Below are 15360 nucleotides of genomic sequence, written 5' to 3'. Positions count from 1 at the left end.
ATACAAAACACACATCAATACAAAACTCAATAAAATAATAAATTATAAAACATGATCATAAAAAACAAACACAATCTTCACTTCCCCACTTTTTAAAATTCCCTAAATGGCAACAGGCAGTTAAGCCTGAGCCTCCCCTGCAACACATTTCACATCTGTGGAGGATACAAACCAAACAGAAATACCTTATTTACATAAGTATGCAGACCCTTTGCTATGAAACTCGAAATTGAGCTCAGGTGCATCCTGTTTCCATTGATTATCCTTGAGATGTGGTAAATTAAATTGATTGAACATGATTTGGAAAGGCACACACCTGTCTATATTTGGTCCCACAGTTGACAGCGCATGTCAGAACAAAAACCAAGCCATGAGGTCGAAGGAATTGTCCTTAGAGCTCCGAGACAGGATTGTGTCGAGGCACAAGATCTGGGGAAAGGTACCAAAATATTTCGGCAGCATTGAAGGTCCCCAAGAACTCAGTCCATCATTCTTAAATGGAAGAAGTTTGGAAACACCAAGACTCTTCCTAGAGCTGGCTGCCCGGCCAAACTGAGCAATCGGGGGAGAAGGGCCTTGGTCAGGGAGGTGAAAAAGAACCCGATGGTCACTCTGACAGAGCTCCAGAGTTCCTCTGTGAAGATGGGAGAACCTTCCAGAAGGACAACCATCACTGCAGCACTCCACCAATTAGGCCTTTATGGTAGAGTGGTCAGAAGGAAGCCACTCGTCAGTAAAAGGCACATGACAAGAAACAAGATTCTCTGGTCTGATGAAACCAAGGTTGAACTCTTTGGCATTCCACGTCTGGGGGAAACCTGGCATCATCCCTACGGTGAAGTATGGTGGTGGCAGCGTCATGCTGTGGGGATGTTTTTCAGCGGCAGGGACTTGGAGACTAGTCAGGATCGAGATCCTCAGGACCTCAGACTGGGGGGAAGGTTCACCTTCCAATAGGACAAAGACCATAAGCACACAGCCAAGACAACACGGAGTTGCTTCGGGACAAGTCTCTGAATGTCCTTGAGTGGCGCATCAACGTTGTTGTGCAAATTCATGGGTAAGCTCTGGCGATCATCTTTCAGCTCGAAAAAAAATGGATTTATACTGGTGTGGGCGTTTAAAACTTATCTTCTTCCTCTTCTGTATTGAAGACAGCTCTGAATTAACCTCTAGGGTTCTCTTTTGGTCAAAGTGTGTCATTACACCAAAATATTATTGACAGATAAATATCATATTTTTTGAGGAAGCAATACCAGGGTCATATTCATTAGGCACCAAACGGATAAAAACAGACTGAAACAGTAAGGGACTACCCTGGACTTTCCTTTTCCTTTGCAAAACCTTTGCCTTAATGAACAGGACCCTGCACTTGATCAGTATTTACCCATACATGTTATTAGCACTGTATCTATTAGTTCTGTCTTCATTCACCGACTTGTCCCTGTTTGTCTCTCCCTCAGGTGTACCTGTCCTTCATTTATCCCAATGACTTTACACGTCTGACACACATGGAGAGAGAGAACAAGTGTTTCTACAGGGAGTCACCCATCTACTTGGAGAAGTACGTTCTGTTGGCTATTTTCCACGTACAGTTGATTATTATATTGTAATTCACAGATGGAAGCAGGGCAGAGAAATATGCCTGCTCCGTCACTCGGTTTGGAAGGATGAAGATGGAGAAATGTAACCACTCTCCAAATCATAGATGGAGAAATACAAACATAAAAATATATAAAACAGAAAAGAAAGAAGAGAGAAAGAGAAACACTTAGTTGGGGTATTGTTAGACTGCTGTGTAACTGTCTCTCTCGCTCTCGTGCTCTCTCTCTGACAGGTTTGGCTTCTACAAGTACATGAAGATAGACGAGGAGGACGATGATAGACCCTTCTTCTTCCCTAACCCAGACGGTAAGTACACACACCCACTGACACAGAGACACACATATACACACACAACACACATGCACACACACACCCTTTAACGATTAACTTTCTCTGTTGCCACAGATTTCCCGGAAGAGGAGGAAGGGGTGGACCCGGAAGATGAGGCCGAGATCGTAGGTACCCAATCACCAAATAGGACCGCTCCGCCTAGCCTATCAACTAAGAGGACCTCTCACCCCAGCCTATCCATCCACACCTCCAGACCTACCCTTGGAGAAAGAGAGGGGGAGGAGGAGAACAGCATTGTGGTCCGTAGAGAGAAAAAACACTTCCTCAAGAGCGATGGACAGACAGACAGAGAGTGGGACAAGGACGGGCCGAGGAGAAGAGGGGGACAGACCTCCAGGAGGGGACTTCTAGAAAGGCCCGAGGCGGAGAGCGAGGAGCTGCACCCGCAGTCAGACAACGTGGTCCACGGTCGTTCCCTCTCCTGGATCAGGACGGGTCCCTCTGAGCTAGCACCAGGGGGGCCGGGCAGGAAGGGAGGAGGAGGAGGGGGTGCAGGAGAGGAGACCCCTCCCAAACTGAGCAAGTCGTCCCTGCTCTTCCCCCAGAAGACATCTCTCTCGGCCCTCGCCAGCCGCGCCAAGCAGATCCTTAGTAACTCCGCCCCCGGCAACAACGCCGCCAACGCCCGTCTCCATGATAACGCCGCCCGTAACCATGGTAATGACAAAAACGCTGCCGCCGCCGGCAACAACAACAATAGGGAAAAGAAGGATGAGAACAAGATCTACATCACCAGGCCGCGGCCGGTCAAAGAAAGGGAGCGAGAGAAGGAGGAGAGGAGGGCAGAGAGGGAGAGGGGCAGGGGTCCGGGGTCGCGTCACCCGAGAGAAGTCTTTCCTGGGGTGTTTCTTTACCAGAGTGGAAAGACCACCAGACTGGTCAACCTCCAGAGCACTCGATCCAGGGGGGGAGGGGGAGCGGGGAGCAGGGGGCTCGTCTCTGCCCCCCAACTCTGGCCCAAACCCCCTCTAAGAGACGGCAAAGCTCCCCCACGTGGCACTAATGCTAGTGTTAGCAGACAAGGCGCAGTTCACCAGGCAGCCAGCAGGGTGGCGGTAGTGAGGCTCCGAGACAGAGAGAGGAGGAGAGTTAGAGGAGGGGGAAGGGAGCACCACATACCCCCAGAAAGAGAGGTTGCCGCAGACGCCACCTTACCCAGTAAAAGAGGCACCCCATTGCCCCAGCACCTCCAGCCCCCGCCACCTCATTCACCCACTCCCCCCAACTCTTTGGAGAATGCCCAAACTATCGAGAGCAGGGTTGAAAGCAGGCTAGAAACCAGGGTCACCTCGTACCTCAAAACCTCCGAGATCACCGAGTCACAGCAAAAACAACCCGACCCAGACCAAGAACCCTCAGAACCCGACCCAGACCCTGATCCAATCCGCTCGAACGCTGACCCAGAGCCCGACCCAGACCCAGAACCAGAACCAGAGGAGGGTGGGGTGTCCGACTACAGTTACGAGGCTGAAGAGGCGCGTCCAGGCTGGGCTGAGGTTGGTTGCGATTTAACTGCTTCTGATTGTATTGAATTGAGTCAGACCGATATATCGGTTGATACGGACCTTTTGCCAACATATCGGATCGATCTTTAAACCTCAGATAGTATTTACATAGAGGAGAGTAGGGTATGTTGAGTCATATTTTATGTTCAGCATCACTGTTCAGCCCTGGCATTTTATCCACGCCAGCCCACATCACTGCATGTGCCGCCAAGTCACCGCCTCCCCCACTCACCATACGCACACTCCCCATCCCCACACATAAATCCTACACCCTGCACCCTACACACACACCCTACATAGACACAGGCAGTAGGGCTGACACATACCATTGGCAATATATTATAGCGTTTCTTAACCATTTCGGTACAAGTGACTGGTGAGACATGGTCCTCCTCTTCTTTTTTTTAACCAGCTCATGTTTAAAACAAGGTCGTGCATATCAGACTTTTTAGGGGGCGAAGTAGCCTACAGTGTTGTTTTTTGACTGATGTGCAGAGTGCATTTTAGAGCAGATGGTGTTAACTAACTGTAGAATAGCCGACCTGTGTATTTTGCCTTGCGGCGCGCGCTGTTGAGTTTTGGCCACGAGAAAAATGCGGTGGTGTTTTTGTCTTACAGTAATGTTATACTAAAGATCCCCGAAAAGTTGGATCCGCAGTCACTTCCTTAAAACAAATACAATATGTAAAAACACCACTGGAGATACAACCCACCATTGTAACTGTGGCTCTGCTCTAGAATTTCTTTTTGCCTCCCTTTTTACGCACAGAAAACAAGGTTGCTCGGGCGAATGGTGCTCATTTAATAACGTTGGATCATGTTGAGTCAATGTCTGCAAGATCTCCCGTAATAATCACAGGATTCTACACAGCAGAACCAAATATATCATAATGTTACTGTAAGACAAAAACCCCACCGCCGTGAATGATAATTCCTCAAGTTTTACCCGTCAACCATTTCATCTCAATCAGTTTCGTGGGGGATATGCATTTAGATCTTGAGTTTATGCGGTGTTGTTTCGAAGTAGCCTACAGTGTTGTTTTTTGACTGATGTGCAGAGTGCATTTTAGAGCAGATGGTGTTAACTAACTGTAGAATAGCCGACCTGTGTATTTTGCCTTGCGGCGCGCGCTGTTGAGTTTTGGCCACGAGAAAAATGCGGTGGTGTTTTTGTCTTACAGTAATGTTATACTAAAGATCCCCGAAAAGTTGGATCCGCAGTCACTTCCTTAAAACAAATACAATATGTAAAAACACCACTGGAGATACAACCCACCACTGTAACTGTGGCTCTGCTCTAGAATTTCTTTTTGCCTCCCTTTTTACGCACAGAAAACAAGGTTGCTCGGGCGAATGGTGCTCATTTAATAACGTTGGATCATGTTGAGTCAATGTCTGCAAGATCTCCCGTAATAATCACAGGATTCTACACAGCAGAACCAAATATATCATAATGTTACTGTAAGACAAAAACCCCACCGCCGTGAATGATAATTCCTCAAGTTTTACCCGTCAACCATTTCATCTCAATCAGTTTCGTGGGGGATATGCATTTAGATCTTGAGTTTATGCGGTGTTGTTTCGAAGTAGCCTACAGTGTTGTTTTTTGACTGATGTGCAGAGTGCATTTTAGAGCAGATGGTGTTAACTAACTGTAGAATAGCCGACCTGTGTATTTTGCCTTGCGGCGCACGCTGTTGAGTTTTGGCCACGAGAAAAATGCGGTGGTGTTTTTGTCTTACAGTAATGTTATACTAAAGATCCCCGAAAAGTTGGATCCGCAGTCACTTCGTTAAAACAAATACAATATGTAAAAACACCACTGGAGATACAACCCACCATTGTAACTGTGGCTCTGCTCTAGAATTTATTTTTGCCTCCCTTTTGTGCTGTCTATCTGTCTCCGCATCTTCTCTGCTGCCACTGTGCTTCTTCTAGTTCTCTGTCTGTCTGCCTGCCTGCTTAAGCCTTATACTGTACATTATAAAAGCGAATGACTTCGGCTATATTTAAGCAATAAGGCCCGAGGAGGTGTGGTATATGGAAAATATAACACGGCTAAGGACTGTTCGTAAGCACGGCGCAACGCAGAGTGCCTGGATACAGCCCTTAGCCGTGGTATATTGGCCATATACCAATAACCCCCGAGGTGCCTTAATGCTATTATAAACTGGTTACCAATGTAATTAGAGCAGTAAAAATACATTTTGCTATACCCGTGGTTCAGTATATGGTCTGATATACCACAGCTGTCAGCCAATCAGCATTCAGGGCTTGAACCATCCAGTTTATAATGCAAATTAGTGCCTGTCATACGCTAAGTGTTAATTACTATTACAGTGCTCCGGACATTTTCCCCTGGTGTCACTGGTCCCACTAACTTTTGCAGTTGGTAGCACCAGCCCCTGGCCAAATAAAGTACTTCATAGTACTTTATTCAGAATGTAATAAATAGACTACGGAGGTATTCAATATATATATATTTTTTTATCTTACACGTCCAAGCAGGAAGGTATTTTTCAAGATTTTGTGCAACCTAATCCAGTGATTGTCATTCATTTTGGGTTGACAATTAAGACTATAGTTGCTATATTTTACTGTCAAAATAGTACTCCTTTCCTGATTTTTTGGGGGGTTCAATAGAGATTAATTGCATACATTTTACATTTACATTTAAGTCATTTAGCAGACGCACTTATCCAGAGCGACTTACAAATTGGAAAGTTCATACATATTCATCCTGGTCCCCCCGTGGGAATTGAACCCTGGTCCCCCCGTGGGAATTGAACCCACAACCCTGGCGTTGCAAGCGCCATGCTCTACCAACTGAGCCACACGGGACCACACATCTTGATGTGTACAAACTAATATCGTAGGGAGTTTTTGGAGGATGTATTGGCACGGGTGTTAGGCCCGGGCTGAAAATCCATGCCAATGTATCCTCCAAACACTGGCTTCGAGGGCATTATCACTGTTATGCAACGGGTTACCAGCATATTCAAATAATGATTGACATATTTTCATTAAAAACATAATTTTAATTAATTTATTCATACTATTTCATCCTTCCCGAAACAAATCGACAGTTGCTAACCAAGCCGGCTGGTCGTTCGTTCTATTGGTTTGGTTGCCAGTCGTTTGTTCTAAATGTTCCATTGCCATACTGGCTGGCAATGTTCTTATCCCTTGCTTGCTAGCTAGCCAACTACGGCTAACTTACAGTCACGTCAGACAGTGCAGACAGAATAACAGTAGCTGCATTTGTTTAAGTTGTTTTCCAGTGACATTTATTTGGATACATCCATAACAATGAGCTAATGAGGTGCGATTTCACCTGGCATAGAAAATGTGCTCTCTCATTAGGACACTGTTGTTCAGGGAGCAAGCCAACAACCAAGCTAACACAATAACTTCCAACTGAAGCTGGAAAGACTGCAAACTAGCTGCATTTCGTTTCGTTTTACCTTTTTTTCAACTGATATTTCTTTGTATACAACCAGAAAAATTATGCCAGCTGATTCATGATTTCGACTGGCTGAGAAACGATGCCTGCCTCTCTCTCTCATCCCGACTCCCAATCCGTTACACGTTCTTTACTATGGAACAGTTGGAGATCGAATTTGAATAGTGAAACAATGTTTCAAATGTCAGAGACAGACTGTAAGGTTTATACAAATCTCCGCTGTTGAAAACGAAATGTTAGTCTAAAAGAAACGTGAGATAATGTCTCGATGCTTTTTATAGTGGAGATCACATTTATAACTTCCCTGCCTGGGCTAATGGGACAGTGGATTGTCCAGTCAGATGGAACAGAGTAAATAGTCATTTTAACGTCATAGATTTAGCTGGTGGTAACTTGTGGAATAGACTCCGGCTGGAATGCACCTCAACAGGATTGGTGGGTCCCCCGTGGGATGGTTGAGCTAGCGTACGCTAATGTGATTAGCATGAGGTTGTAAGTAACAAGGACATGGACATGTCTGATATTGGCAGAAAGCTTAAATTCTTGTTATTCTATTTGTACTGTCCAATTTTCAGTAGCGATTACAGTGAAAGAATACCATGCTATTGTTTGAGGAAAGTGCACAGTTATGAACTTGAAAATGTATTAATAAACCAGTTAGGCACATTTGGGCAGTCTTGATACAAAGTTTTGAACATAAATGCAATGGTTCATTTGATCAGTCTAAAACTTTGCACATACACTGCTGCCACCTTGTGTTCAAAATCTACATTGCGCCTGGGGTGGAATAATACATTATTTCCCTTCTCTTACATTTCAAAGATGATGGTACAAGAAAATACAAAAAAATACATGTTTTTTCTTTGAATGATCTTTTACCAGATCTAATGTGTTATATTCTCCTACATTAATGTAACATTTCCACAAACTTCAAAGTGTTTATTTTCAAATGGTATCAGGAATATGTATATCCTTGCTTCAGGTCCTGAGCTACAGGCAGTTAGATTTGGGTCTGTCATTTTATGCGAACATCTTTAAAAAGGGGCGAATCCTGAAGAGGGTCCCCAATCGGCATTCAGGAGTAGACCTATATGCCTATGCTCTCGCAATGGCTGGTGTGCATGTCGCGCGAGTGCCTCTCCAACATCACAAGGCCATATCAAATATATTGGTTGTAAAATAGTTGCTATTGAGCTGAATATTGAGAGTTTGAGAAATACAAATTATACATACAGAAAGACGAGGCCCTCGTCTCTTCGACAGGGACAAGGGATGAAGCTTCCAGAGCTGTTTTTTCCCCAGCAATTGCGTCTTAAAATGTTATACGTTCAGAACACATTTTTCGAGCGGATGGGGGAAGAGGAGAGTGACTTGCTCGTTACAGTTAGCAGGCCCCAGCGAAACAGTCACAGGGGCACGTACTTTCATGAACGGAACCACGAGGATAATGCACTTTACTATTTGACCAAAACATGGTTTTAGAGGCCAAAAAATAGAGTGCTTTGATTGAGGTAACGATGTAGAATGAGTCAGACACCAAAAAATCCCATAGCCTATCGCTCAGGCTCTAATGTTGAATGATTTTATTGTTCATTTCCCCAGGGACTGTAGCTCATGCTTAACGACGATTTGTTGAAAGCAATTTGCTGTCGACCTATATCTGGTGCAATGCATAAAACATGTATGTTTTAAGTGTACAAAACTGTCAAATAAACATACTTATGAATAAATAGGAGAGCATCAACTGGCAGAGAACGTTTTCAGTCAACCCCATGGACTTTGAGCTGCTGCGCTCCGACTGGAATGACCTGCGCTGCAACGTGTCTGGGAACCTGCAGCTGGCCGAGAGCGAGGTGGTGGATGTGCTGGCACAGTACATGGAGAAGCTCAACGAGCGCAACGGAGGGTTAGTGTGTGATTGTGCCACACCTGGGTTCAGATACTATATGAATACTTTTAGCGTTTTAGAGTCTTGTGACTTTTTTATTGGGTCAATTGCCCCAGAAAAGCTCAATCAAGCCCAGCTAAAGTATTTGAACTCTGTGTGTGTGTGTGTGTGTGTGTGTGTGTGTGTGTGTGTGTGTGTGTGTGTGTGTGTGTGTGTGTGTGTGTGTGTGTGTGTGTGTGTGTGTGTGTGTGTGTGTGTGTGTGTGTTTGCGCGTGTGCATGTGTATTGGGGATGGAAGCAATGTAGTGAAAATATTGAAGTTGTATGTTTGTTTTACTAAACACACCCTCCCCTTTCTCCCCCAGTATCTACACCCTTTTGCGGATCATCAATGTGGAGAAGAGGCGAGACTCGGCCCGGGGAAACCGCTACCTGGTGGAACTGGAGCTGATGGAGCGCGGTCGGAACGTGGTGCGCCTCTCGGAATACATCTACCTTCTCCTCCACCGTGGCCGGCTGGGCGGAGACAGCCTGGAGAACACGGAGTTCATCCCCGCCTCGGCCCCTGCTGGGTCCCCGCCTGGTCTCATCCTCAGCACCCCCGCACCCCCAACCTCCACACACCCCCCTGCCCAGCCCGGGGCCACCACGTGGGGCACGGCCTACGCCAACCCTCTGCTGTGCCAGCCGGTCATGCTGCAGTGGCGGAAGGATGTGATGGTGCATTTTGTGGTGCCAGGTAGGTACCAGGGGCCTCGTGTGTGTGTGTGTGTGTGTGTGTGTGTGTGTGTGTGTGTGCACCAGTTTTCACGCAAAAGTTTGGCATTTATTTATTTTTCACTTGACGTAAGAATGCGCTCACCTCCCCCGCAAACTTTAGACCATGTGTACGCACATTTTCTAATGGTTGAAATGTTGTATTGCAAGCTGGCACGTAAGTATTTTGTGCAAATGTGGGATATGATGAAAAGCTTATTCATAATAAAACAAAAACAGGAAAACATATTAACAAGAATGCAACCATTTGCCATTGGGGATAGTCTAAAATAATTAGACATAAGAAGCTTATAATTAGACATAGGAATCTTTTTCCTATTATTTTTTCATACCCATTGCAGAATATATTCTTCACCTTTTCTGGCCGTGATGGGTTCATATTCCCAAAGGGGCCACACAACAACTTACCATGCGCATCTCTCATTTAATTGGACCAAGTAGCCTAGTAAATAGATAGGCTATATGTATTGAAAGTTCTGCAACCTCATAGGCAGCGCAAGCTTTTACATTTAAGTCGGCCTGTGTATCAAGTTTCATGTTTTTATTGTCACGTGCACAAGTAGCCGACAGTGAAATGCCTTTCGCGCTTGCTTTTTTCCCCAACAATGCAGTAATGAATATCAGTAGTACTATAAAAAAATACATTTAACAGTAAAGTAGAACGAAAAACACACAAGAAATAACTGTAACTACTGCATTTGTTTGAGGAGCCTGCACTTAATAGGCAGAATCTACCGCACATCCAAAGCTGAGTAGCCTGCCCTACAACGTTTCAGAATTTGCAGACAGTAGCTTACAGTGCATTCGGAAAGTATTCAGACCCCATTACTTTTTCCACATTTTGTTACGTTACAGCCTTATTCTTTTTTTATTTTTTTATTTTTTTAAATTCCTCATCAATCTACACACGATACCCCTTACTGACAAAGCAAAAGCAGGTTTTTAGAAATGATTGCAAATGTATATACTGTATATCATTTTTTGTTGTTGAAATATCACGTTTATATAAGTATTCAGACCTTTTACTCAGTACTTTGTTGAAGCACCTTGAGCAGCGATTACAGCCTCGGCAGCCTACTTGGGTATGACACTACAAGCTTGGCACACCTGTATTTGGGGAGTTTATCCCATTCTTCTCTCCAGATCCTTTCAAGTTCCTTCAGGTTGGATGTAAAGCGCCGCTGCATAGATATTTTCATGTCTCTCCAGAAATGTTCGATTTGGTTCAAATCCGTGCTCTGGCTGGGTCACTCAAGGACAATCAGGGACTTGTCCCGTAGCCACTCCTGCATTGTCTTGGCTGTCTGCTTATGGTCGTTGCCATGTTAGAAGGTGAACTTTTTCCCCAGTCTGAGGTCCTGAGCACTCTGCAGCTGGTTTTCATCAAGGATCTCTTTGTTCAACTTTCACTCGATCCTGACTAGTCTCCCAGTCCCTGCCGCTGAAAAACATCCTCACAGCCTAATGCTGCCACCACCATACTTCACCATAGGGATGGTGCCAGGATTCCTCCAGACGTGACACTTGGCATTCAGGCCAAAGAGTTCAATCTTGGTTTCATCAGACCAGAGAATCTTTTTTCTCTGTCATGTGCCTTTTACTGAGAAGCTTCCGTCTGGCCACTACCATAAAGGCCTGATTGGTGGAGTGCTGCAGAGATGGTTGTCCTTCTGGAAGGTTCTCCCATCTCCACAGAAGAACTCTGGAGCTCCTTCAGAGTGACCATTGGGTTCTTGGTCACCTCCCTGACCAAGGCCCTTCTACCCCAATTGTTCAGTTTGGCCGGGCGGCCAGCTCTAGGAAGAGTCTTGGTGGTTCCAAACTTTTTCCATTTAAGAATGATTGAGGCCACTGTGTTCTTGGGTACCTTCAATGCTGCAGACATTTTTTGGTACCCTTCCCCAGATCTGTGCCTCGACACAATCCTGTCTCGGAGCTCTACGGACAATTCCTTCAACCTCATGGATTGGTTTTTGCTCTGACATGCACTGTCAACTGTGGAACATTATGTAGACAGGTGTGTGCCTTTCCAAATCATGTCCAATCAATTGAATTTACCACAGGTGGTTTCCAATCAAGTTGTAGCAACATCTCAAGAATGATCAATGGAAACAGGATGCACCTGAGCTCAATTTCGAGTCTCATAGCAAAGGGTCTGAATTCTTATGTAAATAATGTATGTTTTCTGTTTTCTAAAAATCTTTTATTTCTTTGTCATTATGGAGTATTGTGTGTAAATTGATGAAGAAAAAACATGTATTTAATCAATTTTAGAATAAGGCTGTAACGTAACAAAATGTGGAAAAAGTCAAGGGGTCTGAATACTTTCCGAATGCACTGTATGTAAAATATTTGACAGTATGGGCAGGCTACAGTATTGCTGTGTGATAAGAGTGCATATTCATTGCCTTTTTAATCTCTGCGCCTATGCCAAGGCAGGATATTTAAACCCAGTCTATTGATGAACTAAATATTGAAGAACAATGTTTTTTGCATGCCGTGGTGTAATGCCAACAGTTATTGTCACCATAAAAGGTGAATGGAGGCATTTTCCAGGCGGAGTTTTAATGCTTGTGTAACGCGTGCACAGTTGTTCGACAGGTCTGAGTTATAACGGGAAACATGCGTACGGCAAGTTTATGAATCTCAGTATTTTTGTACTGTGCCTAGACTTTTCAGAAATAGAGCACGCGGAAATGTTGTGTGCAATTTATGACGGTTATAAATGAGGCCCCAGTACTGGAGGGTTGACCTCTCGTTAGGTCACGAGTCCCTTCTCCAACAGTAGTTTCTCAAACCATTTCTCAAGGACTCCCACACGTTTCAATTTTTTTTTTTGTAGCCCTGGAAAGTGTGCTAGCTCTGGAATAGATCAACTACATGGAATGGCAAGGGGGTCCCTGGGGAGAGGTTTGAAAAATACAGCACAGACAATCGTGCAGATCTGAAAGGAAAGCTTGGGAATTGAAGACGGCTGTATCTTATTAGCTCATGTCGTGTTGAAACACAATTTCTCCCTCTCTCAATTCAATTCAATTCAATACACTTTATTGGCCGTGGAAAGTTAAAGCACTTTGCCGCTCTCTCTCTGCGTGTCTCTAGTGAAGAACCAGGCTCGCTGGGTGCAGCAGTTCATCACAGACATGGAGGAGCTGCACCGTCAGACGAAGGACGACGACTTCAGCATCGTCATCGTCGACTTCGAGAGCACCGACATGGACGTGGAGCAGGCCCTCCGAGAGAGCACTGTGCCTAGGTGCGTGCGTGCGTGTGTTTGTCTCAGAGTTCATCGATAGCTCCATAGGAGTGCATTTTAATTACTACAGGAATTGAATTGATTCAGGAGTTTATAAACAGTCCTTATGGAGCAATTCCAACTGACACACACACATAATGGGATATGTAATCGGACCAAACCCTGGAGTTAACTGGTGTGATTGTTTGCGTGTTTTGTCAGGTATGAGTACTTGAGAAGAGAAGGGAACTTTGAGCGCTCAGCGGGACTACAGATCGGAGTGGACACTATCGAGGTGAGAGATAGCGGTCCTTCAGGAAGGGAAAGAGAATTCATATACAGCCAATACATTTGCAAATGCCCTGATTGAGGTGACACACATGCACACTCGGTAGAGAGCAGGCTGAAGCTTCTGGACAACATTTTACTCTGACAGTGACCATACTAACCATACAATTTCACATTGACAGGATGAGCAGTATAAAAAGCAGCATAATGTATATCCTAACTCGTGTGACGGTTACTCAATCTCAGTGAGGTATTTTTTTAATACAGTGAGATAGTCACGGTATATGCTCTGATATCGTGAGGTGCCGTATTCGGAGCTCCCTTTAAATGATTGTGGTTAGCTTCTGACTCTGAAGACTTGCAGAGGTCAAGAGGTCTCAGATGCTCCCAAGAGAGTCACACGCACATTCAGACGGTCACAAACTGTCCAGTTCTCTGTGACCCCATGGCCTGACAGATTGATAGACAGCCAGACAGGCAGACAGACATGTATTCAATGTTTTATTCAATGCGGTTCTCTTTTTGTGTGTGCGACAGGGATTTGCGCAGACAGTTATCTGTCATTGGCGTGTCAAAGCTGTCAAATAGACTTTCTCTATGTCTCTTTCCCTCTACCACTACTACCCTCCCCTCTATCTCTCTCTCTCTCGTTCTCTCTCTTTCTCCCAACTCTCTCTTTCTTGTTTGTTTGTTTCCTCTCTCTCGCTCTCTTTCTCTGTGCGACAGGGATTTGGGCAGAGAGTTATGTATCATTGGAGTGTCATGACTGTCACATAGACTCTCTCTCTCTCTCTCTCTCTCTCTCTCTCTCTCTCTCTCTCTCTCTCTCTCTCTATGCAACAGGGATTTGGGTAAACAGTTATCTGTCATTTGAGTGTCAGGCCTGTCACATGGGGAAGACTGGGGTGTCACTCACAGTTGAATGACTGTGGGTGTTTTATATCAAAACCTTTCACACACATACAGACACACTAGTGCATGCTTCGCACACACACAAACACACACATAGACGCACACACACAGTAGAGTAGAGCATTTAGATTGACAGTTTTTGTGTGGCGTTTGAGTTTGTGGGACTGAGTATGTTGGGAGTCTGTAACCATGATTGTGTGTACTTTAGTTTTGATTACAACGTATTTGTGTGTATGTCTGTTTTACAGGACAACCACAGTATAGCGTTCCTGTGTGACCTTCACATCCACTTCCCCCTCAACATCCTGGAGAGCATCAGGAAGCACTGTGTAGAGGGACGTCTGGCCTTTGCCCCTATCGTCATGAGACTGGGCTGTGGCAGCTCCCCGCTAGAGCCTGATGGTAATACACACATGATAGACACACACACACACATCACGCACACGGCATGCACACACATGCACACATACACACACACCATGTTTGGGATTTACTTTCCCTCTGCAGGCTACTGGGAGGTGAACGGCTTTGGCCTGTTTGGGATTTATAAGTCGGACTTTGATAAGATCGGCGGGATGAACACGGAGGAGTTTAAAGACCGCTGGGGCGGAGAGGACTGGGAACTACTGGACAGGTAAACTGGCAACCCTGACCATTGCAAACACAACACCCTCTGCTTTCTAACCCTCTTTCGCCTCTTTCCGGGCTCTTTCTCAATTGTCTTAAAATGATGTATTCTCCTCATCGTCATTGCACTGATTTTGAAAGAGCTGACCAGGTGGAAACCAGCCTAATGTTGAGCTCCCACCACCTTGTTTTCGTCTGTTAAGTATTTTACAATCATTGGAGGTGACGAGAAAAGGAGTGATTTTTATAGCCACCTGGTTGTTCCTCTCTTCCCTCCTTCAAGGGTGCTACAGAATGGCCTGGAGGTGGAGAGACTGAGACTGAGGAACTTCTTCCACTACTACCACTCCAAAAGGGGCATGTGGAACGCTCAGAACAAGAAAACCCCCAAGGGAGGGGGATAGCTAACACCGCCCCCCATGGGCCTGGAGGACCCAAGACACATGGCCTATACCTGCAGCTCCACTGTGTGTGAGGAGAGACCCTGAATAAGCTTACTTACTGCCTGACTTTGCCTTTTTTTAGATAGGCACTTTTCAGGGATGCCCATCCCTGCTTCTCTGAGGATCTGTCTGAGGGACATCTTTTCCCTGAGGATGTTTTTTCCCGTCAATGGAGGACATTGAGGGGGGAAAACGGAGGGAATCTGTTTTTTTATGTTGGTGTTGACGTCTACCCGGATAGACTTGACCTTTCGCCTCACTAACAG

General features: G+C 45.2%; 1 protein-coding gene across 1 annotated transcript in view; it reads left to right on the top strand.

Annotated features, from left to right (window-relative positions):
• Positions 1–15055, top strand: part of b4galnt4a (beta-1,4-N-acetyl-galactosaminyl transferase 4a) — a 188217-nt gene extending 173162 nt beyond the window's left edge. The window contains exons 10-21 of the mRNA XM_039017968.1: positions 1464–1564; positions 1838–1911; positions 2011–2702; positions 2814–3452; positions 8658–8830; positions 9178–9404; positions 9471–9551; positions 12692–12845; positions 13047–13119; positions 14273–14426; positions 14532–14658; positions 14935–15055. Of these exons, the coding sequence (XP_038873896.1) occupies positions 1464–1564; positions 1838–1911; positions 2011–2702; positions 2814–3452; positions 8658–8830; positions 9178–9404; positions 9471–9551; positions 12692–12845; positions 13047–13119; positions 14273–14426; positions 14532–14658; positions 14935–15055 (2616 nt within the window). The remainder of the gene's footprint in view (positions 1–1463; positions 1565–1837; positions 1912–2010; positions 2703–2813; positions 3453–8657; positions 8831–9177; positions 9405–9470; positions 9552–12691; positions 12846–13046; positions 13120–14272; positions 14427–14531; positions 14659–14934) is intronic.
• The last annotated feature ends 305 nt before the right edge of the window (positions 15056–15360 follow it).

The sequence above is a fragment of the Salvelinus namaycush genome, chromosome 21, assembly GCF_016432855.1.
Source record: "Salvelinus namaycush isolate Seneca chromosome 21, SaNama_1.0, whole genome shotgun sequence".
Lineage (NCBI taxonomy): Eukaryota > Metazoa > Chordata > Actinopteri > Salmoniformes > Salmonidae > Salvelinus > Salvelinus namaycush.
Note: the sequence above shows the minus strand (reverse complement) of the source record. Positions and strands in the feature narration are given on the sequence as shown.